This window comes from Agelaius phoeniceus, chromosome 15 (genome assembly GCF_051311805.1).
Source record: "Agelaius phoeniceus isolate bAgePho1 chromosome 15, bAgePho1.hap1, whole genome shotgun sequence".
Taxonomy (NCBI): domain Eukaryota; kingdom Metazoa; phylum Chordata; class Aves; order Passeriformes; family Icteridae; genus Agelaius; species Agelaius phoeniceus.
In genome coordinates this window covers 6,333,359-6,358,232 of record NC_135279.1, presented here as the reverse complement: position 1 = coordinate 6,358,232, position 24,874 = coordinate 6,333,359, and the positions used below count along the sequence as shown (strand labels likewise).

Genomic DNA, 24,874 nt, shown 5'->3' with positions numbered 1-24,874 from the left:
GGCTCCCGCCGCCATGTTAGCGCCCGCTCCCTCTCTGCAGCAGGGGGCGCTGCGGAGCGCGGGACGCGCCCAGCGTGGTGGCCGCCTGCCCCTTTAAGAGCCGCGGCGGGGAACTGTCCGTCAGCGCCCAGCGCGCCCTCCCATTGGCCGTCGCGCCCCGCGGAGCCCGCCCCATCTATAACGGGGTTTACCAGCACCTTCTCAAGGGCGCTGCAGTGCGGCTCAACCACACTGCGGCGTCCGGCGCGCGCCGCCTTGCGCGCCTGCTGGCGCGGGGAGCGTCGTCCCATTGGCCAAAGCGCAAATCTATCAGCAATCGCCCTCCGCCCATTGGTTCGCCCGTTTGTCAATCACTCTCCCCGCCCCGCGGAGCGCTGCCGCATGGTTGGCTGGCTGAGCTGCCCCTCAGCTCTCCGCCCGCCTCCTCACGGCTGTGAGCCAACCGGCATCCGAATGAGGGCGAGCGCCGCTCTCTGACTGGCTGGGCCGCGCCCGCTGGGGTAGGCTGCGCGCCGGATATATGTAGCCGGCGGCAGAGCACGCCGCTGCGTGAGGCGCTTCTCGTCCGCCGGGCCCTGTGGTGAAGCGGCGCCTCCGCTCCCGTCCCGCTCTGCCCGCAGGTGAGGGGGTGGGAGGCGCGGGGAGACACCGGCGCGGCCGCGCCTTCCCGGGGGGGACCGCGGGCCGCACGCACCGCCCCGGCTCTGAGGCGCCCCCGGCTCTCAGTAGGCCGCGGGCCGTGCGGGACGGCGCTGCTGGCGCCCCCCTCCCCCTCATCCCGCCCGCTCCCCGCGGCGCTTTGTGGCGGGCGCCGGCGCCCTCCTGCCCGACCCGCGGCCGCGCGGCCCCCGCGGGCTCCGCAGCCTTCGCCCGAGCTCCCGGTGCCGCGGCGGCCTCGGAGCTGCCGGCGGGAGCCGTGCGGGGCAGGGGGGGCGGCGGGGGATCGGCTGCTCGCGGGCCCGCATTGTGCGAGGCGAGGTGTGCGGGTCGAGCTTTGTTCTCCGCTTTCCAGGCTCGGAGGCTTTTTCGCTCTCCGCTTTTGGGTTTTGTTTTGGGCAGGTGGGGCCGGGGAGGAGCCCACCCGAAGGCCGAGGTGTTCCCGGTTCAGGGGGAGCTGTAGCTGCGGATGGAGGGGCAGCGCTGGGTGCTCGCATGGTCCGGACCTGGGTATCAGCTCGGGGTGCCTCCCTTGCTGTAACTTTATAGGTGAGGGAAGTTAAAATTCCAGCAGGAGAGCGTGCATCTTAACCTGGTTTACCGCATGACCTTGGCTGAATCCGAGATTAAGCTAAGATTTAAATGCGAAGTAGTGCTTGTAATGAGACTTTCCAGCATCCTGTAAGGCCCCAGATGAACGTGCGGGAGAAACCCCAGAGAAAAGGTTTCCATACATCTTCCAGTAGCTCCCAATGTTGATCTGGATGTTCTACCGCGTTCCTCGTTCTCAGCGGGCTTACCTGGTGACCTTCTGTGTTAAGGCTTGCATGAATAGAATAAGTGGTCTTTACCAAAAAAAGGATTTTTTTGTTCCACCACCGGGGGAAAGCAGCATTTGCAGCAAGCCGCCATGTTTCCAGTGTGTGCTATTTTTGGCAAGCCCCTGCTCTCACAGCCAGGAGTGACAGATTTAGGAAATCTGGACACTGCTATCAAGCTTTGGAAGCTGATGCTTCCAGATGCCATAAATCAAACGTGGGGAGGGGTGTGTTGGATTTTAAATTTTTTTTTAGCCAACAAAGCTTGTTAGATTGATGTCATAAAGGGAAGTGCAGAAGTTGACAGACAAAAACTGCATTTCAGACCTTTCCTGAAATTTTTCCCTTCGACCAAATTTTCACTTTTCTTAGTCTCTGTCTTTAAAGAATAAGCCAAACCATTTTTCTAAATAGCTCTGTGATAGTTCCATGATGCTGATGGTAGCATGCTCTCATCCTGTGAACTGAACTCACCTTTTCTGGGATGCTTCAGTCACCATATATAATAATGTAGAGTTGTGAGTCCAGCTTTTTTTTGTTTTAGTGGATGGTATATGTAGCTAATTTGAAGGTTGGCTGGAAGTGTTCACGTGCTTGAAGTCTTACATCCTTGTCTTTATGATGGAGATCTCACGACCTTTTTGACAGCATCACGTGTTGCAGGGACTGGTTTGCCTGAAAGGCACTACTGAAACCTGCTAGAAAGTGTAATTGTACAAAGTCTGTTAGGGAAAAAAAATCAATGCTGGAACCTTTGCAAATGGATGCCATAATTTTGTAAATATAAATATTTTTAAAAACCTTAGGCTTATATACATCAAGAGGTGAGGAGTGGCCCCAGTTCCTGACTGGGGTGAATTTGCCCTTTTTTTGCTAGGTTATGTGAAGTGTGGACTCCTTCAGTTGAACACAGGGAAACATAATTAAAATTAAAGAAGAAAACCTGGTGGACAAGACTTAGTCAGTGTGTGCCAAGCCCATCAGGGTTTCTGTTGGAAATCTTTGCATTTGCAGTCTGAGAAACAACAAAAGGATTTGTTTGTGCTGTGATGGCAGGACCACTGCTCTGCTGCTCCCTTTGGTGCTGCCACAACAGCATCAGTAGAGTTCAACACATCTGATAGAGTTTGAACACCTGAATTTTAAACAGAATCTTTATGCACTCAATGAAACAGTAAATTCTTGATTTCAGTGCTTTATTTTTCACGTTTCAGATTGTAAGGCAGACATACAGAGCAACACTTTACTCAAAGGGAAATAAAGCAAAGGTGATGTTTTAAGTACATCTTGGTATTTCTGTTCAAAACAGTAGGACCTGATGAAAGAGCACTCATAAGGGTGGCATAAATGGCCTGTTAAACTAGAATAGTGTTTTCTAATTCTTTAATATTAGCACCTGGGCCTTTTTGCCTGACAGGGGTGATGACTGAAGAATCAAAGAGGAAATCCAAGCAGAGCAGGACTTCAGCAGGGTGGTGCTGGGTGCTGTTCTGGCTGTAGTCTGCTCTGCCTGGAACAAACCAAAAGTGATAGTTTGCTCTAGAAGACTGAGTGACTTTTACAGGTGCCTGTTAGAAAATTTCCTGAGTTTTTAAGTAGTTATTTGATTTCCTGGTCTACCTACTAGTAGACTTGATAACCTTAAGCTACCTCATTGAGTAATTCAAAAGAAAATCAGAAGTCTGATCCTCAGGTACTGTAAAAGAATCCTTAAACTTTGCAGGCAGTGAGTGTTGTGCTGGCTTGAGGTCCCAGCTTTGCTATATTAAGTCTGGAGCTGTTCCAGGAGGCCATGGCTGGTGCAGTGCAGCTTTCAGAGCAGGACCTGGCTGCTGTCAGTTATGTGGGAGTGATCTGTGCTGAACCTGATTCCTTGCTGAGGCAAACGTGCAGCTCTGCACTGCAAAGGGCTGGTGCCCATCTTCCATTTCCATCTGCTCTGGCCTGTGCTGTTTCCTGCCTGCTGCAGGGCTGGCTGTGTTTTGTTTTTAATGTAACAGTGCTGGGATGGGTCAGTCCTGAGTGCCAGGATACAGCTGATACATCAGCTTTAAGCCTCTTCTGTGACCTAAGTGGGTAGAGGTGAAAGAGTTGATTCTCTTTACAGTTCTCTGTTGCTTGGCATGCAGAAAATATTTTGAATCTTAATCTTGGTGATTCTAATCTGAGTGGCATTAAGCTTGAATTTTGCTGTAGTTTTGATGTAGCTCAGGGTTCTGATCTGCCTCTACTGACTGCTGATGAGTAACTTTTGCTTTTTTACTTTAAGAAGCTGCACTGGAGCCAAATGGAAAATTTGCAGACCTAAGAGAAGATGACTGGACCTGCTGCCAACTTCATCGAGATGTTGGAGCAGCTCTTGGATGTCAAAACAAAACCTGTTCTAATGGCAAAATCACAGGGTCTAAATAGCTGCTTTATCGTGAAGCAGTCTGGAGAGCAGTAGAGGCAGAAAGCTGACTTATTTCTTATTAAAGAAAAAGTAAACAAACCATTCAGCACTATCCTACTGCCCTTCAGGATGAAATTTGCATGTTTAAAATGTAATTTTGCAGAAAAACATTGCTTCTAATTGAGGGGTCAATGAGGTTGAAATAAGTTCAGTTAGAAAGGCAAATCCTTCCCCCGCATTTGAGAGCCCGTTTAGGATAATCTGATTTTAGGATTATTAAAAATGTAGGAATATTTCTGGGAATTCTCAAGGCTTTGAGTTTTCAGAGAACTCAGATTTTGAAGAGGAGTTTGTGTTTGGCTTCTGTCAAATCACAAGGGCCACGTGTTTTTCTGTAGTGCTAAATGCAACAGAGCTTTTTGTGAGGATATGAAGTGTTGCTCATTAGGCTCAGGAAAAATCACTTTAGTTTAATGTTACAGCAGGTAACTGCTGAATAGGAGTGATGATTGGTATCAAGTAGAAACTTGGAAGCCAGGTGAAACAGCTTTAAAAAGGAAGGAAAAAACCTCAAACCCACACCATACTAGGGTGTGGAAGGGGAGGCAAAGTGTTTTTAGGGAGGAAGAGAAAAGCCAAACACCTCGTTAAAAATTTCTTACTATATCACTTAGTTTTAATTGCAAGTTTTCAGGATTCTTCTGGGTTAGATTTTTTCCCCCTTCTCTTGTAAGCAGGACCTGATTTGCTATTTGTCTTTGGAGCTTTATGCTCCTAGCCACAGGAACAGTGTTTGGTATCATTTTCCTTACCCAGATGAATGTTCTTCCCTTACTGTAGGGGTTTGCTGATCTCAAGTACCCTGACTTACACTTTAGGTGTTTTTAATCTGCTTTTGAGCTTAATGCCCTGGAAATAACATTTCTCCAAAATTATCTCTTTTCTTATAGATTAACTGAAAGCATTAGAAATCTTCAGTTTGTCTCTTTCTTGCTTGGTAGAGCTGAAAAACACGAGTGCTGAATTTTGTCTAAGAAATAGCAGACTCCATCATATCCATCAACTTGTGGATCACACTTAGGTTTGTTAGCAAAAACACAGGCAGATTTCTACTCTGACAGCTCTTCAGCAATTGCTGCCTTGTTTATTTGTATTCTCCCAGTGTTTGAAGGGCTGTGCATTGCTGCTGAGTAAGGCTTCCCATCTGCCACTGGCAAGCTGAGGGGTTTTTGGTACTAGCATGGGCAGTGCTGAATGTAATTCTGAATTATTTTTTAATCTTGTGACGAAAACTTCTTTTTATTGTGCTTAAATTTTGTTTTATTAGATGATTTGATTAGAAAATAGTTAAGCTTCTATTTTAATTTTTCTTATCCATGTGTTGGTGTGATACATGGCTTTTCTAGAGAGTCCCATGTCAGTGTGTCTCAGAAGGGGCTCAGGTATTGCTCTGCCTTTCTGCTACATCTGGGTAATTAAGCACAGAGAAAGCTGATTGCCTGGTGATTATTTTTTTAGGATGTAATTCCCTGTAGCACCTCAAGTATCTTATGAATGTAGGCACTGCCTGTCTTGGTAGGTTGTGTGGGTCACACAGTGGAGATGAGTCATAAGTGAAAGGAGAAATAGCTGTGCTAAGTTTGACAGTCTAGATCCACGTTTTATTAGGTGTTTGGAAGATTATTAAAGGCTCCTCTGTCTGCATGATATGTCTGACACTTCATTCACTGCCTGCTTCTGGAAGTTCCTGGTGAATACATTCATCTTACAGACTCTCAGTGTTTGCTGAAGATGCTAGAAAGAGTTGAATGCTGGTAACTTCACAACTTGTCCCAATTTGATCCTCAAATATTTACTTATTGCATAACTTATCCCATCATTGAGCTTCCATTGACAGTGGCTACCAAGCATCTTGCCTCCTGTGGAATAGTGCTGACTTAAGATAACTTCTTCCAGTCTGAATGCTTTGCCTCTGAATCTGTCAAAAGGCAGAAAAGATGAGCTGGTTACAGGTAGGCAGCTGTAATGGTTTGTTTCTGAAACACAGGCTGTGCTGCTGGGACTCTGTCCCAGTGACATTGTCTGCCTCTGCATCCAGTGGGAGGCAAGTAATGAGACCTATTTTTTAAAGCAGATTAGTGTTTTGGGACTTCATCTGCCTGCTTATTTGAGGTGCATTTTCAGCTCTAATTTAAGCTCAGGTCAACAACTGGATTGTTTTGGGTGTCTTTTTTGCCCTTGGATAGTTAAGGCTGTATTAAAATAAGGGTATCTCAGTGTATCTGTAGTCTTTGTGTTTTAAATACACGTTTGCCTAACATCACTCTTCTACTTGAGAGCAAGCTGGTGTGATGATAAAAATCCCCAGCTGAGATGGGCCCTGGAATTTGCCATGGGGTGCAAGTTTAGCTTGTGTTCCATTGCTCACTTTAATGTTTTGTATGATGGTCCACACAGGTACAAGCCTCATGGGTTTTTTCCTTTTATTGCTTAGTCAGCAGCAGAGCAGATGCTAATCATATAAAATGTATGGAGAGTTGGAATTAACTGTATTTGTTGTTTTGTAGTTAAACTTTGTTTATATCATGCCTCTTAGAGGCTTACTGGCGTTTTCTTCCATTACTTTTTTTTTTTTTTTTTTTGGTCCATAACAGCAGCAGTAACTGCTTCTAGAGCTGGTTATTCCATCTAAATAAATGGTTTGTGGCTTTGAGCATGCTCACCTGTTGCTAAGCAACTTGGAGAAATCCCAAATGACACTTAATTATGCAATCCTATTAACTATTGACCAGACCTTTAATTTCCAGCAAAATTGCTGTTTGCCACATTTGTGTTGTGTTGTGCTTGGATACAGACACCTCTTTTTTGTGTAAGCTTCTCCTGTTGTTTCTTCAATTTCCAAAAAACCTTTTTAAGTTAAGGAATTCACTGATACCAAAATGAGGGAGTGGGGTTGTGTGAAAAGTTTGATATTCTGAATGGCTGTTCTAGCACCCTGTAAACTCCACCAGCTTGTAGAGATGAAGGGAGTGGAGTTCAGATGGTCACCTTATGGCACTTGAGTAGCCAAAGGAGAAGGGGTGAGCTGTGTGTAATATTCCACTCAGGACTAGAATGCATTGTAGGAACTTTGGGTTTCTTGAGAAGGTTCCTTGTATTAAAATGTAAGTCAAAAAAAATGTAATTAACGATGGCAGAGAACAAAGAAACGAGGCTAATGTTAAAAACACATCAGAGCCTGTTGAGGTTATGATTCAATTTGAATTTGTCTTCTTGTTAGTTCTAACTTTTTTTCTTAACAGAAGTTTAAAATTGCCACAGTCTTTGGGAAGTGAAATTTGGGTTTTGGTCTTTTGGCTTGTTACATCAGGCCAAGGGGCTTTTGCCTGGGTCTTGGGACTGGTTGTCCTGAGAGCCCAAACATCCTGTGATGAGCATAACACACACTTCTGTTGTGTAGGAAGTCCAGTAGAAGCAACATTCAGGCTAAACTTGTTTGATTCAAAAAATTAAAAAAAAAAAAAACCCAAATCCACAAAAACCCCAAACAAATTAAATTGGGACAGCGGCGATTAGTTTGCTTTCACCATGTTGCAGTTTGGTAAGAAAATAATAATCCATGCTAGATGTGAGTGCTGAGTCCATTTTTCTGAACACTAATATACTAATAGGTTTTGTGGGCCTAAATCTGAATTTGCTAATGTGGAATTTACATAAATGGCTCTAATTTACATAACACTATTTCAGAAATTCAGTGCCTGACATTGATTTTCTGCCAAGTGGGAGCATTGTAACAGATGGTGGAATTTTCCATCAGCCAGGTGATAACCACTGTAAAGGAGGTATTTGTCTTCCTCTAAGTCCTTGGCTTAAGGAAGGGGCTCAGTTATGCTGCAGAATTGTTATGGTGTATTTGTTAAAATTTGACTTATCCAATTTGTTTTACATATGGGATAATATGAATGCGTGATTATGAATGAATCTTAAATAATCAGATTTTCGGCTTTTCCTGTCAATTTTCACCCTTTCATCATTATGTCAATTGACAGGAAAATGTGTGGATAAGCTTTTATCAGGAGTAGCATAGTGACAGTTCAAACATTTGGTGCTATTATGTGCTGTGCAATGAAAATTGGTATGAAGTATTAGCAGTTTTTCTTGGATCAGGGAATAGTGGAGTAGTAAATTGCTCATGAGTGGTAGGGAGCAAATGCTCTCTGAGGAGATGCTTGGCTTCCACCATTCAGGTTGTGCTGGCTGGAGAACAAGAGCAGATGGCAGCTGGCAACGTAGCAGCAGGTGCAGCAGCAGTAAAAACAGATTGTTGTCCTCTGATTAGGTCATGTAGGTCTTTCCCATTTCTTTTCAGATCTGCTTGAGAACAACTGGGCACTCAGCAATTCCTCTTTTCATGTTAGGAGTTAGTTCTGATAGATTTTTCACCCTTAGCAGGAGGGAAGTTCTTTTATGCGTATTTTTAAGCATGCAAGTATGACAGACCTAATCAAGCCACTTCACTTCCAATATTTCTTGAGACCAGCACAGAAGATGATGTGTCTGGGTTAATGTAGGTGAGGGCTTTCACTGAAGAACTGAAAGAGCTGGTGGTGAATCAGCTGTTGAACTTTGAGTGCTACAGGAAAATTTTGCCATAATGTGAGAATGTCAGGCTTTGTACATTGGTGTTCTAGGAAGCAGTTGAAAATAATTCTCAGAAGAGCCCAATTCATCATTTATCAGAACTGAATAGAAAACTGCCTCTTTATATTTGTAGAAATAAGCTTGAATTCCAGGGAAACTATATCCTCACAAAGAAATGAAGTGTGCCTCCTGTCATTCTCCAAGTGGTGATGTGGTGTATGGTAGGACTGGATTCCTGGCTGTAAACTGTCAGCACAGAAGCAAATTTTTAACTGTTGTGGAGCAAAGAAATCCTGCCTTGTCAGTTCAGCTGACTGGAGCTAAAGGTGCAGGTCATGTCTTTCTGCCACTTCTGCTCCCACTGCTTTAGGCTTGGCCTGCTCCTTCTAGAGCTTCACAGGTACTCAGGAGGAAACAAAGTGGGATGAGGAAGTCAGCAGTGGTAGTCACCACTTGGCTGTACTTTACCTTTGCTGTGTTCTCTTATTGTCTGATAATATTTTATGGGGATCTCATTTAACATGCAGTAGAAGGCAAGAGTTCATTTCTTGGAGGTTTTTGTCACCTCAGACTGTGCTGTGGATGTTGGACATCTGTATCTGTAATACATTGCATTTTGAGTTCAAAGGCTTCTGCCAAACCACAGATAGTAGAACCTTCCTGAAATGAAAGTGGTTTGCAGAATCTGAGCATTTCCTGCAGGCCAGACCCAGCCATGGACTACTTCTTCCTTTCTACATGGTTAACTCTTGAAAGTCCTCTAACAGCTGAAAGCTTCTGAATGTTTTGAAAAGCCTCTTTATGTTCTAGGTCATATTTAGTCTTATTTTTTCTGTACATTACCATGTAGGTAACATTTCTTTGTGTGGTGGTGATAGGCACATACCCTGCTGAAAGAAGGAGTTCATGGACACATCTTCTGGAGCTCACCAGATCTTTCTTGCTGTGTTTAAACCTAGAGAAAAGTGTGCTTTAAAATATAATGGGGAAATTTCTCATTTATTTTAGACTTAAAAAGATGGTAACATGTGATGGTATTAAAAGCAGAGCAAAACACCTCAATGTATACAAAATTATGGCTCTGCTGTTGTGTCTTCTGGCTTGAGTCTTAGCTGCATTCCTCCAGCAAAGCTGATTGCAGTGCATTCTGGCCACTGCTGGGAGCTTGGGTCTGATCCCATCCTCGGTTCTGTTACCTGGGTGTTCTGACACTGTGACTAAACATTGCCTTGTCCCTTGATTACCATGTTTGGGTCTTTCACCATTGACTGAGATAGATGAAATTTGCCAGGTTCATTTGGACTTGGCTTCACCCAAAGTACCAGATTCCATGGCATCTTCTTAACTACATTCATCTCTTTGAGGCTTAAAACTTCTGTTTTGCATTCCTGGTCCATCCAGCAGTGTGGTTGTGATTTCCTTTGCAGCCCTGTGTACGTTGTGTTTGAAATTAACACCAGCCTGGTCACCTCTGTCTCCTGAAGCTTTGCTCTCTTGTCAGTTTTTGGTGTCTAAAGGACAAGTTCTCTGAAATACACTAAATACAGTGAGTATCAAACGTTTTAGATCCTTGGATGAACTGGGACAGGGCTGAGTACAGGCAGGTGGGAAAGCCAGTCTTTTTCTTTCCCTTTTGCTATGTTTGAAGGATAAGTTGTGGGCAACTCAGTTTTCCCAGGGTATGGGATGCTCTTGGGTATAGTGACAAGAGAAAGCTTGTCCTGAGACATGCCTGGCTTGGCATGAGCTTGTGCAGGCTCCTGGATTATTCCATGCTAAAAGAATTCTTAGTCTGGGTTCCTTTTTCCCCCCATTCTGTGTTCTGGCTGTGATCCAGTCTGGAGTTTCCCCCAGTTGTTGATGCCATCATTTCTTGTCACTATTTATAGTAATCAGTATTAAATAAAAGCAGTTAAGTAATCAATGATTCCTGAATTGCTTTTTAGAGGTCTCAGATGAGTAGTGTCAGTTTTGACTTGCTTGTCACACCTGGAGAGTGTGCATCTGGAATTTGAATGCCATGTGTTTGGGAAAAGGGCTCTGTAGTGAAGGAGATTAAGGGTCAGTAGTGGGGAGAAAGTTCTTTCAGCAGCAAAACTGTTTGCTAAGCCCCCATTCTCTAGTGATTGGTACAACTGAGTGTGAAGCAGAAAATCTGCTCTTGGTTCTGTATTTGGTACCAAGAACATGCCCTGCTATTGGTGTTTATCCCTGTGAGTTTAAAACTATTTCAAAATGAGTTTGAACAGTGTTTGACTATTTAATAACAAGGAAATGTGGGAATCTGCTCTGGTTTGGGCTGAAGATATATGTATTGTGTAACCTACCTGCAAATGCTTTATTTTTGTTACTTACAGCCTCATGGAAGGTAGGTGGAAGTACCCAGATGGATTTGTCCCTGGGCATGGGTGGTGCTGTTCACTTGACTGGTGGTCTGAATTTAAGTGAGAAATGACTTACTGAGATTGGTGGAAGCAGGGGAAGAGCAGTATGTGTCAGTTTGCAGCATAATAATTTTAATATAATCTAATATTCCTCCAGAGTGCTTGACACTCAGAGCAAGTAGTGCTGTGCTGCTGATAAAAATAGATTGGACTTATTCTGACCTTCTAAAAATGCCCTTAATACAGTAGCACAGGCTTTGCCTGAGAACATCTGACTTTTAATTCTGATTGTGAAGTCAAGTGAGGTAAGTAGAATTTGGATTGACTGTAAATGTCTTAGCCACTTAGCAAATCCTCTTGAAGAACCTTACTTGCTTGCCACCTGCTTTTTCCTGAGAATATGTGGGATGCTTAACTCCTGGCAGGTTATGAGTGACCTGCCTCGGCCTTGCAGCCTCTCCCACCTCTGGTTTGGTACCCAGGAATCCTCTCCCTGGCACCAAAACTCTGATGACTCTGAAAACACATTGCTTAAACTGCTTACAGGGTAAAACAGTCCTGGTGCGTGCTTTCCTCTGTGATTAGGTGGCTTATGCAATCAGGATGAGAACAGCCATTTGAAATGCTCATGGTTTATGGAGCTTTTGTTTTTTTCCACAGTTTTCAGTTGACCAAAGAAATGGTGATGGAGAAGCCAAGTCCCCTGCTGGTCGGGCGGGAGTTCGTGAGGCAGTACTATACCCTGCTGAACCAAGCACCTGACTATTTGCACAGGTAAAGCTCTGCTTCACTTCCAGCTGCTTTTCTGTTTGAATTACCTTGGGTGTTAAAATTGGTGAATGATCTTATTACTGTCTTAGTTTGCTGAATTTGGTCACTTAAAAAACTGATTTATTCAAGATGCTGAGCGTCGTTTACTTTTGGTTTTGTTCAGTTGGGTTAAAAGATGGATGATAAAGATTACAGGAATTCTTTAAATATCTGAGTTCTGGTTCTAGCTGAAAAGCTGCTTGCCACTTCTACTTGTAATCAGAATAAAGTGAAGTTGGAGAAATACCACTTAGTTGAGCATTTCTGTAGTTTTTGGCTTGATAAAATGGCCCCTCACTAGAAGGAAAGATTGAATAAGTTTTGTGCATGTCTGCTGGTCTCTCTTGGGAGTCACACCAGCTCTTTCTTAAAGGAAGGTCAGGAAATTATGGATATGCATCCGACTATAATCCATTATCTAAACAAACCAGTCCTGTTTGGTGTGACAGGTATCCTTCTGAAACTAGTCTTGTTTGTGAGGATACACTTCATTTTGTTGTGTTTTGAGTAGCCAGATAAAGTTTCTGACACCTTCCCCCCATCCAGTCTCAGGAACAGTTACTCAGAGTGTTTCTCCACTTAGGTGAATAGCTGACCTCATCCCTTTGGGTCAGGGGACGGTTGACTCTGTGCCATGGAATCCATTCCAGTCTTTTATCTGCTGGCAGAGTGCAGTGCCATGGTGCTTGGGGCATTTTAGGTGGTAACCTCTCAGTTCCAGAAAGGAAGATTTACTTGCAATATTTTTTTTACTGTAGGAAAGCAAAACAGTCCCATTGCTCCTTGCTCAAGCTTGAAATCAGAACTTGAGAGGAGGCCTTCAGCTTCCCAGATGTTCAGGGTGTTGTTGTTTTGGGGACCTCATGCAGAAAGAGGATCATGGGATTGGATCATGAGCTCTCATGAGACTTTGGTTTGGTTGTTGGTGCCTGGGTCTCTGACACACCTGAATGCTGCAGCTTACATTAGAAAACTTTGTTTTCCCTCCACCCCCAGATTGGCAACAGGATTATGAGATTCTGTGGCTTTAGTGATTCAGACAGGAAACTTACTTGAAAGTGTATTATTTGTACTGCACTCTAGTGTAGAGGCTCAATGTTCTTACACAGCAAAGCTTGGCATTAAAGTATTTCTTTCCAACAGGTTTTATGGAAAGAACTCTTCCTATGTCCACGGTGGCTTGGATTCCAATGGAAAACCAGCTGATGCAGTCTATGGGCAATCTGTAAGAACTTTTTAAAAGAAAGCTGTTCTTTCCTTCTATTTTGTCACCTTTATGGTTGAGAAGAGTAATGTATCCAGCTGTGATTCACCCCCACACTGTTCAAGTGTTTTCTGTAAAAGAGGAGAAAAAAAAAGGGGAGGAAAAAACCCTCTTGACTGTAGACAGCAGTAACAGCAGTAGTTAGGCAAAATGTGCTTCCTTTATAGAAAGCTTATAATGTAAAATTGCTTGCAAAGCAAACTTAACAAGCATCCTGCCAATCTCTCCCTCCAGAGTTAGGGAATATATGTTAAACCAGTTTTTATGGTTTTGCTTTCTCTGAAAGCTGCTAACTTGGCAGAAATGGCTTCTGCAGCATAACCCACGTGTACCATTCTCTCCTAGGATATCCACAAGAAGGTGCTGTCACTAAACTTCAAGGATTGCCACACAAAGATCCGTCACGTGGATGCCCACGCCACGCTCAACGATGGAGTGGTGGTGCAGGTGATGGGGGAGCTCTCCAATAACATGCAGCCCGTGCGCAGGTTCATGCAGACCTTCGTGCTCGCTCCTGAGGTGGGTGTGCTGGGCTGCCAGGGGCTGCTGGGCTGCCAGGGGCTGCTGGCACCACTGCTGAGCTCTGTCTGCCTCACGCCTGCACTCTCAAGGGTTAGACTAGGAAGGTTACTTGCCACAAAATTCAGCAGTTATGTTCTGAAAATTGCTTTGGGAATCACACTACCTCTGTGTGATTGTACATTGACCTTGGATATTGAAATCAGTTTTATATATCCTGACTTTGGACTCCTAGGTTAGTGCAGCACTTTTTTTTTTTTTTTCTTAAGCATATTAAAATTATATTGTCTTTGATTTGCTATCCTAGCAACTGGTCTTTTTACTGAAAAAGAGGTAGTAGAAAGAGGGAAATGCTTCCTGTCACTTTGAAAATATGGGTTCCAGATTTTCTTGTTCATAAAGTGCTGACTTAGCATTTGAAGTGACATTTTTAAATAGACTTTTTTAACAAAGCAATTCACAGAATTGAAAATGATAGTGAAAAAGGAGTGTTGTAAAATCACTCTGTTTGACAATATGACTTGGAGATAAAAATTGGTACTTTGGACACCAGGAAGTTGTCAATCACACTTCTTTAGTGTTGTGAGCTATACAATTTTTTTTCCTTTGTTCCATCCATACCTAACTTGTTAGGAGTGATGTCTTTTTTCTTTCTTGTTTTCCTGCCCCAAATAACATTATGTTCTTAAAAGAGGCAAATTTGGATTAATTTGTGGGAAGGATGATTTGCTCAAACCTTTCTTGTTTTCACATTATTTCAATTTTTACATTTCTGGATTGTTGTTATTGATTCATTTCTTCCCTTTGATTTACTCTTAGGGCTCTGTTGCAAACAAGTTCTATGTCCACAACGATATCTTCCGCTACCAGGACGAGGTTTTTGGGGACTCTGATACTGAGCCTCCAGAGGGTAAGTAGCAGAAATTTTTGGATGGTTCTGGATCTATGTCAACATTCTGTTCCCAGATCAAAGGAAATCTTGCTGGAGAAGACAGATCAGTGTTAGATTTCGTGTGCTTGTAGGTTTTTTCCTTGCCCGTAGTTCTTTACGGTCCAGCAAGGAGTTGTGACATGCAGATGATTATTTTTCTGGCATAATCTGTTTCTATTACAAGAACTGTAAGACTTATTTTGGCAGTTGCAGTTAGATTTGTAGGTTATAAATGTTCTCTGAAGTATTTGGAACATATTTTTTAACCTGGTCAAAACTGAATAACCAAAGTGATAGTGGAAAGATAAAAAAATGTCTGTTTCATGTCACATCTCAAAAGTGCTTCTTGTGTGTTCTTTGGCAGAAACTTCACCTGTATTTTGTGATAGGTGCCTTGTGTTTGAGCCTCTTACTAAAGATGTCTGTTATTTTATTTTCTTTTCTAACCTTATTTAGAATCAGAGGAGGAAGGGGAGGAACCTGAGGAAAGACAGCAGACACCTGAGGCTGTTCCTGATGATAGTGGTGCTTATTATGAGCAGGCTGTCAGGTAATAATATATTTATAGATGAAGTCAGGTGTTGTGTGAGATAGGCTGCTTGTAGAACAGGTCACATGAGTTTATTGCTATTAATAGTTTTCTTCTGACGGTCAAAAAAATTCTGTTTATTGATCAGCTGAAATTAAAATGCTGTTAGACTGAACTGAGACTGGATTTTTTTTTTTTTTGCTGCTTTATAGTGTACCAATGCAAAATTTGTATCCTTGTGCAATGTGGCCTTATTTTGGCCTTGTTCTTCCTCTCAGATGTCATGTGCCTGACTTCTGTATTGCATAAGTAGCACTGCTTATCACCAGTAATAGAATAAATACAATACCACCTCTTTTTCCTGCTTTTTGTGCTGCTGTATAATAGCAATGATATTGAGGAACACCTGGAAGAGACAGCTGCAGAGGCAGAGCCTGAGCCAGAGGCAGAACCTGAACAGGAACCTGAACCAGAGGTGCAGGAGGAAAAGTCTGAGCCAGTATTAGAGGAATCTGCTCCAGAAGAGACTGTGGAAAAGAGTCCTTCTCCAGCTCCTGCTGATCCAGCTCCTGCAGTGCAAGAGGACTCCAGGGTAATGACAGTGGATCTCTCTTTTCTCTGATGTGATTTCATCAGTATGGCTTTCTTGTCTATTTACACAGCTTTATTTTTACCTGGGGATTTTTGTCACTTCTCAGTGTTAAGGAAGGTAAAGTGGACAGATTGGGACTCAGGAATCCAATATTTTGGTTAACCTTGATGTGATACTTGGTGTTGGGTCACTGCTGTGTCCTGTTTCAACTCTGGAATTCAACTCTGGAATTCAACTCTGGAATAGAGCAGAAGTGTGACTCCATTGTCATAACACTGAATCTTCTGAATTTAAATAATTTGAAGGAAATTGTGGGGAAATTGCTATTGGCTGGCTCCTGATTTTCAAGTACACATTAAAATTTGTTCCTGATATCCTGTGTCTGTTAGCTGTCCTGTCAGTAATAAATTTCAGATGGAGATGTAGTTAGTTATCATTCTTTTTTTTTTTTTTTTTTAAGACATTTTCCTGGGCATCAGTAACCAGCAAGAACCTTCCTCCCAGTGGGGCTGTCCCAGTATCAGGAATACCACCTCATGTTGTGAAAGTACCGGTCTCACAGGTAGGAATCCAGCACCTGGAGAAGCTTAAGTGCTAAACTGGCTGACAGGGGAAAGAGTGTGAAATCTGCTTGTTTCTGATTTGACTTCCCAGGCCCCAAAGACTTTAGCATTCTGTGATTCCTGGTAGACCTGGTAGACAAGGAATGACAAGAGGTTATTCCTTGGTTTTTGGGTTGAGAATTAATTGTTCCTCATGGAGGAAAACAGGGAATGTTCATGGGAATGCTGCTCGCTTTTAGCATATAAGCCAACATGAGCTAACATGTATGATAGTCACAGGTGGAAAAAAACTGTTACCTTTTCCTGTAATTTTTTTATTACCAACTTGATAGTAAGCTCTTAAATGCTGAAGCTGCTGGTATGTCTGTCTGACTCTAAACCTTTCACTCCTTTTTGAATTTGTGCAGCCCCGCCCTGAGGCAAAGCCTGAATCCCAGACCCCCCCTCAGAGGCCTCAGAGGGATCAGCGCGTGAGGGAGCAGCGAACGAGCATCCCACCTCAGCGGGGTCCTAGGCCAAGTAAGGGAAACTGCAAAGAAGCTGTTTTCTGTGCTTAAAGGTTTTGGGGAAGCAATGTGATAATTAAAGCTTTTGAAATATCATTATTTTTGTCAGTAAGCAAACAATTTTTACTCAAGTAAAAATTCAAGCTTGGCCTCGGCCAGGTGATTAAAAAGCAAATCATTACACACTTGCCAGTGTAGACTGCTTTCCTTTTTTTGTATATGAATGGATAGACAGTGTGAATTGATGCTTTCTAATGGTGATAATTCTGACCATGGCTTGTTTTTCTGTTTGTTGTGGGGACTGACTTTTCTAAAATCAGTTTTGCTTTTCTCTTCAAGTTCGCGAGGGTGAACAAGGCGATGTGGAAACCAGGCGGATTGTGAGATACCCAGACAGTCATCAGCTGTTTGTTGGGAACCTTCCCCATGATGTGGATAAATCTGAACTTAAAGACTTTTTCCAAAGTAAGTTGATTGCTTTGCTGCCCTCTGAGGGGGTGGGGGTTGCAGCCATGGGCGTGGTCAACAGAGCATTCTAATGTATGACCCAAGAACTTGGCTTTTCTCTTGCAGGCTATGGCAATGTTGTTGAACTTCGCATCAACAGTGGTGGAAAGCTACCTAATTTTGGGTTTGTGGTGTTTGATGATCCTGAGCCTGTTCAGAAGATCCTTAGCAACAGGGTAAATAAATTTCTAGGCAGTGGTTTTTGGTCTGTTGACAACAGAGTGTTTTTCAGCTTAACAGGAAGAGAATGTACTTGATACCTTTAGATTTTTTTGAGCATATTAAAGTAGATGTGATGTTTTTCCCTCCTGTTACCAAGATTTGTGCAGTCTTTGTCATTGAAGTAGCTTGTAGGAGCTCATTACAGAGCCTTTTTCTAGTGAGAGATTGCTGAACAGAGGAAGTGTATAAACAGCTTTCAGGAGGACAAGGTAGAGAGAGTCTGATTCTATGGACAAGTAGAATCTTGTTTGTCAGAGGCTGAAAGGAAGAAGCTGTATTGGTGTGCACGCTGAAAAGAATTTTGCTAACAAAGGCAGGAGGTACCTGCTCAGCCTGTCAGCAGTGATTGCTAATGCAGAATGTGTGTCCATGCCTGCCTGCTGTGGTAGGCAGGGACTCTGGATGCACCCTCATAGCCATTCAGGGAGTTTTTCTGAGACCCATCAGAATGTTCTGTGTTCAGCCTGAGATGGCTTTTCAAGGGTCACACCTTCACATCTTTATTTTTTCCAGTAAAGCCCCAAGACCGGATGCATGGTTTTGCTATTGCCATTGTTTAGTAGGTAATCCTAAGACCCTTCAGTCTTTCATGGAGAGGAGGATATGAGACAAAGTTGCAGGAATCTGCTTGACCTTGAAGAGCTCCTGGTGACCCATTAATGACAGCACCTTCTGTGCTTCTGTTGCAGCCCATCATGTTCAGGGGAGAGGTGCGCCTGAATGTGGAGGAGAAGAAAACACGAGCTGCCAGGGAGGGTGACCGCAGAGATAACAGACCCCGTGGACCTGGAGGCACTCGTGGGGGGCTGGGAGGTGGGATTCGAGGGCCTCCTCGTGGAGGAATGTCCCAGAAGCCAGGATTTGGAGCTGGAAGGGGGATTGGGCAACGCCAGTGAATTCATCGTGGATGTTGACGTGATGGCGCAAACCCTTTTTCCTGCAGATTTGTGAATTTCAGCCTTGGGTATCTTGGAATGTGGCCCTAGCCTGTTATAGACTGCTACGTTTGATACTATTTTGGCCCCTTTTTGTTTGTGTTATGGTTCTGTGATTTATTTTTTCTAGTCCTTGTCCCAGATTCCAGCTTTGTGGAACAACGTTTTAGGAAAAGTGGATTTTAAAAAGAAAAGAACTGAATTTTCTTCTTCACCTCAAACTTACGGACTGATTTTTGGTTTTTTTTGGTACCAGTGGTTTTTCCTAAAGGAATGTCTTTCTTTTTTCTTTTCTTTTTTTTTTTTCCTCCCCTCTTTCTAATGAATTTGGGTGCAGTCAGCGGAATAATATTTCACGTGCATGCGTTCAAGAGCCTGTAGGAAAACATAGTTCTTGGCAAGTATTCCAAGGGCAGAAAAAGCAAAACTCTTGGTGTTTCTTTGAGGGTCATATGAACATCCTCCGGTCTGGAGACATTGCCACTTGAAAAAATTGACTTTCACCTTTCTGTGGCGCTGTAAAAGTGGAATAATGGGTATCCGTAGAATCTCTTTTCCTTTTGATACATGATCACAGCAAGGAATTTGAACTACTGTTTTACCACTTTGAAATTTTGGATTGTGGGATAGGTTTTAAATGTCTAGAACTTGACTCTTCAAACACTTTTCCTGAACTTGTGAAATTTTTTATTGAAATAGGGAGTTTTTTTCATGTTTAGTTTGTATTTGTATAAAAAAAAGCAAAATTGTTGTGCCTTCTATTTATCTCTCATTCCAGTTTTGGCAAATTGTTTAAAAAATAAAATAAAAAAGGTCTAGATTTGCTTTATCAAGTCAAGAGTATTTTGGAGTTTGTCCAAGGGGAAGAGGCTCTTCAGTCACTAGGTTTACAAGGTAGAGGTGGTTGTAGCTAAAGCTTTTAATACCTTCTGTGCATCACTTTGCATTTAAATTATTGAAAACAAATACTTGGATGCAGAAGTTTAATAACTTGAACTTGGAGCTGGGCAGGTCCTGTTGTAACTATTGCAAAATTACAAGCAAAGCAGAAATACCTCTGTCACATCTTTTACATTTCCAACTGCTGTAAGTTATAATTATTTTTGCAGTACTTCATTCCTTGCTTCAGACCTGAAGTGGATAAGAAGGAATTTTTGTCAGAAGTATGGAAGGTGCTTGTCTGTCCTGGTGTTAAGATGTTGAATGCTCTCCACTGCCTCTGAAAGAAGATGAAACTGAAAATAAAATACAAAACTGAGTAATTTCAATCCAAGAGATCCTGTAAGATGGTGCTGCACGAAGTAGTATTTCTGTAATTCCTGGTGTTAAACATCTGGATAAAAATGGTGGATTTGTGTCTCCACTGGACCTCCAGGTCTCTTGGTAGCACAGTAGAACTGTGTAGGAAGTTGGCTAATCTGTGTCAGGTGTCAGTGTTTCCATGTTTCTTGGTTTATGACTACAATGACTGTGCATATGCAGTGTATCATCCCTTGACTGTGCTTGCTGTAAGCTCTGGAGCAGAGCTGCCCTCGGTATTACCTGTCCCAAACAAGTCATGTTTTGCCTTTTCCTTTGCCGGGTTTGTTGGTTGAAGCTGGTTGTACTAAATGTTGCTGGAGTGTTGGTTTCTGTTTTATTTTTCTCTTTGAATTTGTTACACTGTTTGTCCCTTCCCTCCTTACACCTGTGTCTCAGATTGGCCTGCTTACCATCTGTACCTGGAGATGTGATACCTTAGTGAACTGGGGGAGAGTGTGAGCTGTGCTGTGCTCTCACAGCCAGCATTTGGGGAAATTCTGCTGCTTCCTCTTGTGGTGGTAACTGGTATTTTTTTAAAAAACAAAAGCTGTCTGCATTTTTCCTATCAGGAATGCCTGTGAGGTGAAAGTATGCAATGGAGATCTTTTACTGAACCCTGTCCTTGTCGTTTGTAATATGTTTTTTCCCCTTTGTTGGGTTTCTACTGTTCTTGATGTTGAATCCGAAGACTGCAGTAACAGGTTGCACTTCAGACTTATCAAAGTGCTTTTAACTGAAGCTTTTATAGCTCTTAACCAAATCTGCAAAAGCATCCATAAGCTTGAACCCCCATTTCTGTAGTGGGAGCTGGACAGTTCTGGCTCATTGCTGTCTGATTTGAAAGAAGAGTGTCAGTAAAGAATTTTAAAGGGTGAAGTGTGTGCTTGTTCTCATATGAATCATACTCAATATGTTGACCCAGAAAGTCATGTTCTTATCCCAAGATGACAGGCAAATAAAATATTTACATAAAATCCTGTGGGAATGTCTTGTAAAGAAACACTTTCAAAAAGAAAGTTATGTTGTAGAGTGACTCCTGTTATTTGCATTTTGGTGGCTCTGGTACTCACTAATAACAGAGTTCTCTGAAGAGACCTGTGAGATGTTGCACATTGCTTTTGATGTTAAGGTTTTATGTAGCCTCCAGCCCTTCTGGTTTTTGCCTTGCTGTACTGTTAAAACCTCAGTATCTCTTGTCTAAGGCCTCCAGTCCTTTCCATGCATTCTTGAGGATGACTATGAAGAAGCCATGATTTGATTTGCCTCAGCTGGCTGCAGTGGGCTGCATGAGCTCCAAGGAGGCCAATAACCAAAGTAGTCCAGCTCTTTCTAGGAACAAAATGCTACAGTCTGAAATGCATCAGACTGCATCTCTTTTCTAGTGCCTCCAGTCAAGACAAGGAGGTGGTGCTATTAAAGTGCTCTTGGTATCCCAGTGCTCTGCAGGGAGTTGGCAGCTGAAGAAGAGCTGTTTAGAGCTGTAAGACTTTTGCACCCATCACAGCCTCATGGACAGATCTGGAACAACCTTCATGGTCATGATACCTTGATTTGCCCTTCTGAGAGTACAGAGAGTGTTTCATGTGTGACTGGTGTGATCTGGCCTCTTCTGCCTGATCTTAATAGGTTAAGACAAGTAGAAATGAGGGTGTTTCACTTGCAGGGGTGTTTTGTGGCACTCAAACCAGAACTGGAAGGCATGATCTCCCCTTGCTTGCCTTTTCTTCAAGAGCATTGCACAATTAAGAATTTAGGTTACCCCTTCAGCACATCTGGAGTACTGGGATGCACCAGCAGACTTGTGTGGGGCTGTTTTGTAAAGCTGACCTGAGATCTTTGTGTGTTTGGGAATGCAGATGTTGGTTCTGCATTTCAGGATTCAGACTGGGATCACTTCCTTGCTCTGCAGGGCCCTTTATTTTCTTATTTTTCTTTAAATTTGCTGAGACTAAAGCTCTGGTGTTGCTGGGTGTCCACTGTCCACATACAGGTGAGTGTGGAAGTGGTGAGCTTGGCAGAGAGGATTCACTCCTGAGGTAGAAAACAGCCTGTGTGCTAACAGTGAGCTCTGACTTCAGTCTGAGCAGCTTCCCTCTGGTGCCACATGGCAGAGATGCCCTTGAGACCTGGGAGTTCACTGTGCATAGTGAAAAGGATGGCTCTGGGTGCAGGTATGAAGATCTGGAGTTGATCTCTGCAGCTGCTTATTCTGCACATCATGGAAGGGCATATTTTTAAACTGTTTTTGCTCCATTATGAGGTTTTTTTCTGGGGATAGGAGCACACACTGTGAAGTTTTAAGCTGTGTGTGCTGTCGGAAGAAGGAATTCCCTCACTGATTTTGTTTCCCAACACCAAGATCTTTATCCTTATTTGAATGTCATATGGAAGAATGAGGAAAGTTGGTCCACAAATAAGTTTTTTGGTTATGAGACATGAAACAGTAAAATTCTTTCCAACTCCATCATCACTTAGAGACAGTTTTTAGAGTCATGGCACGTTCTCAGAATAAATTTGAAGGGCAGGATGCTACCTTTCTATTTCCTGTCACAAAATGCCATTTGCCAAACCAAGAGGGACCTGCTGTTCCACTAGTGATATTTCAAACTTGACAAAGCACCTGACAGTGGAAGGAAAAACACTTTATTGTGACCACCTTTGTGATTCAGTGTGAGTCCTGCATTCTGAAATGTTGTTTTTGGTGTCTGTACCAAGGTCACTCCTTCTACTAAGAACGTTAAAGCTATCTATAAATAATGTCCTAGCTTGCAAAATAGTACAAGAAATACATTTTTCTTTGTGTTTCCAGCTGCTGTGTGGAACAACCAGCAGTACAAAATCCATGGAGAGAAATTTCAGAAAAATCTTTAATTTTTTTTTATTGGAATCAGCATGAATGTATGATTCAATAAATATATTTTATATACATTTAACAGCAGAAACTTTACATTCCATCTTCAAACTGCTGAAATAGAACTTCTGTTTTAAAATTTTTTTTTACAAGCCAGAAAAATAATTTGCCACTGTGGCTGTGTGGTCATGCAAATTGTCTAAGTTACAGGATTATGTCTTCATGATGTAAAAATACTGATTTGAAGGAAGCAATTGCTTTGCACTCTGACCCATGTAGCAAAATATCCTTAAATGGAGTGTAAGGCCATACCAATTTTGTGTATGTATAGATTTATACATATGTATATATAGTAAATTCATACAGAAAATACAGGGACATCCCTTTTTAAGGTGGGTAGGGAGAAGATATGTAAGTACTTAATGATTAGGCTGATTTATTAATTTTGAAAAATCTTACCTCTTATGTTTTAAATACAACTGTATTTTATATTTTGTATTTCTCACCTGTCTCCTTTTTTCTTGAAGGGAGAGTAGCATGAAAATTAAAAAGCACTGACTTTTCCATTCTTTTTTCAGCTTGTCTAAATGAACCAGTAGAGGTACTCAGAGAGCACTTGCATTGCCCACTTCTTTCCTCCTTCTTACAATAACTCCAGGGATTCTTACTCTGAATATTTTTCTGATTATCTCCTGTGAAATGTGGATATTTCAGCACCCAGCTTGCAAAGAAGAAAGGGAAAACAGCTGCATATGCAGCTCTTCCATTGTTTTAAAGATGCTCATGTGAAGTTAAAGGGACATGAGTTTTGTCCTGTTAAGAGCAGCTGTTCCTTTTTCTTATGCTGAAAAGTTGATCAAACTGGGTCAATTTAATGTCACTGCTTCTGAGATCTTGATAAGATTGAAGAAGGAAAACACTCTGACCTTGTTGCCATCCTTTCCCGTTGATGAACAATGTTGGGAAAACATCCTTTTTGTTTGTTTGTTTGTTTTTTTAGCAAGCACATGAAACCCCACATAAATAGCTCCAATCTGGATTCAGTACTTACAAAAGAACGCTGATACCAGGGCTGTGGTGGACCTGTGTGTCAAGAGGCTCTGTCCTAGAGCCAAGCTTTGGGTCTGTGTTAAACCCCACATTCTAACCCTGAGGGAGGGTGGCTGGCATTGCCCTCCCTGGGGACAGGGAGTGCTGGCAGAGGGATGGGACACCCTGGAACATCTCCACTGCTGCTGCTGAGCCAGCCCAGCCTCTGGCTGCCCCTGCTGTAAACAGCACCAAGGCGCTGTTGTGTTTGGGAACAAATGAGCTTTAGGAAGCCAAGTTTTGGAAACAAAGATTTTCTTCATACAAATGGCTTGCAGATGGGAGAGATACAGAAAATAAGGCAGTACAATGCCACTGCTTAATAGGCTTTTTTTTTCTGAAGTTTTTGTGAGGTGTTCTTCCTAGATACCAGATTTTGAGGGTTTGACTAGTGAAGTAAATGCTGTGGGAAACTGAGATAATGTTTATTAAGGACAGAAGGAAAATGCTGTCTAGGTGCTGAACTCTTCCCACTTCTATTTGTTTTGCATATTTTCAATTGGAGAGTATTCCTGCTGTGTGTGTTTCTATCTCCCCTCCAAAGCAAAACCAAATGTGCAATGGTTGTCCTGAAGAGAAATATCTTAATATTTTTATTTTTCTTCTAAATTCATTTACAAAACAATGTAAATGGGTGTGCGTTTATAGTTGGATGGGAGAAATTTGTGGGTCCTCTCCCCTTTTTTTATGTCACTTAAGTGTAAGTTTTTCATTACTCCTTAGCTATAATTTAACAAGCATGATATGCTGTACACTGTGGTAGATGGTGAGAGACAACACAGTCCATAAAATGTCACTGTCCACGATGTTTAGCCTGTTCGTGGCTGTGGTTTGATCTCAGGTGGGTGGTGACAAACTGGGACAGGCTTGTGCATCTTCAGGGTTCCAAGGCTGCTTCCAGAGTGGTGTCACCAATGCTGCAGGATGGCAAACTGCGATGGAGTGCAGTGACCTTTGCGTGTCAGGCCATTTTTAGGTGAAGTCCTCTGTGTGTTGCTTTGTCTCGACTTCTCTCAGTCTCTTAATCCACTGAAGTTTTGCTGTATCTCTCTCACACACACAAGTATAAATGGCTTTTAGCACAGTTACCTCCTATTTCAGTTCTTTTGAAACAGTCAAACCTTTGCTGCAGCTCAATAAGTCCATGAAAGAAGAGGAGAGCTCTGGCCATGATTAGAGCTGTCAGTGTGTCATGGCCAGACTTGGGATCCACACAAACTTCTCTTTTTGTGGGAATTCCATTTCACAGTAGGCTTGAGATGCTCCAGGTGGTGCATTTTCCAGGATCATTCATTCCACATGCATGTGGTGAGGTTTGTCCCTTGGCCTCTGTGCCTCAGGTGCCTCTGGAGCTGCTGGTGT

The 24,874-nt window shown here is 42.7% G+C and overlaps 1 protein-coding gene across 2 annotated transcripts; it reads left to right on the top strand.

Moving 5' to 3' along the window:
• The first annotated feature begins 466 nt into the window (after positions 1-466).
• On the top strand, positions 467-20,546 carry G3BP1 (G3BP stress granule assembly factor 1). Of its 2 annotated transcripts, none has more exons than XM_054642674.2 (12): positions 467-620; positions 11,553-11,666; positions 12,846-12,927; positions 13,312-13,485; positions 14,305-14,395; positions 14,873-14,966; positions 15,333-15,537; positions 15,998-16,099; positions 16,508-16,619; positions 16,946-17,071; positions 17,180-17,289; positions 18,025-20,546. In XM_054642674.2, exons 2-12 carry the CDS (start codon positions 11,572-11,574, stop codon positions 18,229-18,231), a joined length of 1,398 nt encoding a protein of 465 aa, XP_054498649.1. In that variant the 5' UTR covers positions 467-620; positions 11,553-11,571; the 3' UTR covers positions 18,232-20,546. The 2 variants fall into 2 exon arrangements, with proteins under 2 accessions (XP_054498649.1, XP_054498647.1); XM_054642672.2 differs by having other exon boundaries at positions 17,159-17,289.
• Positions 20,547-24,874: the final 4,328 nt, after the last annotated feature.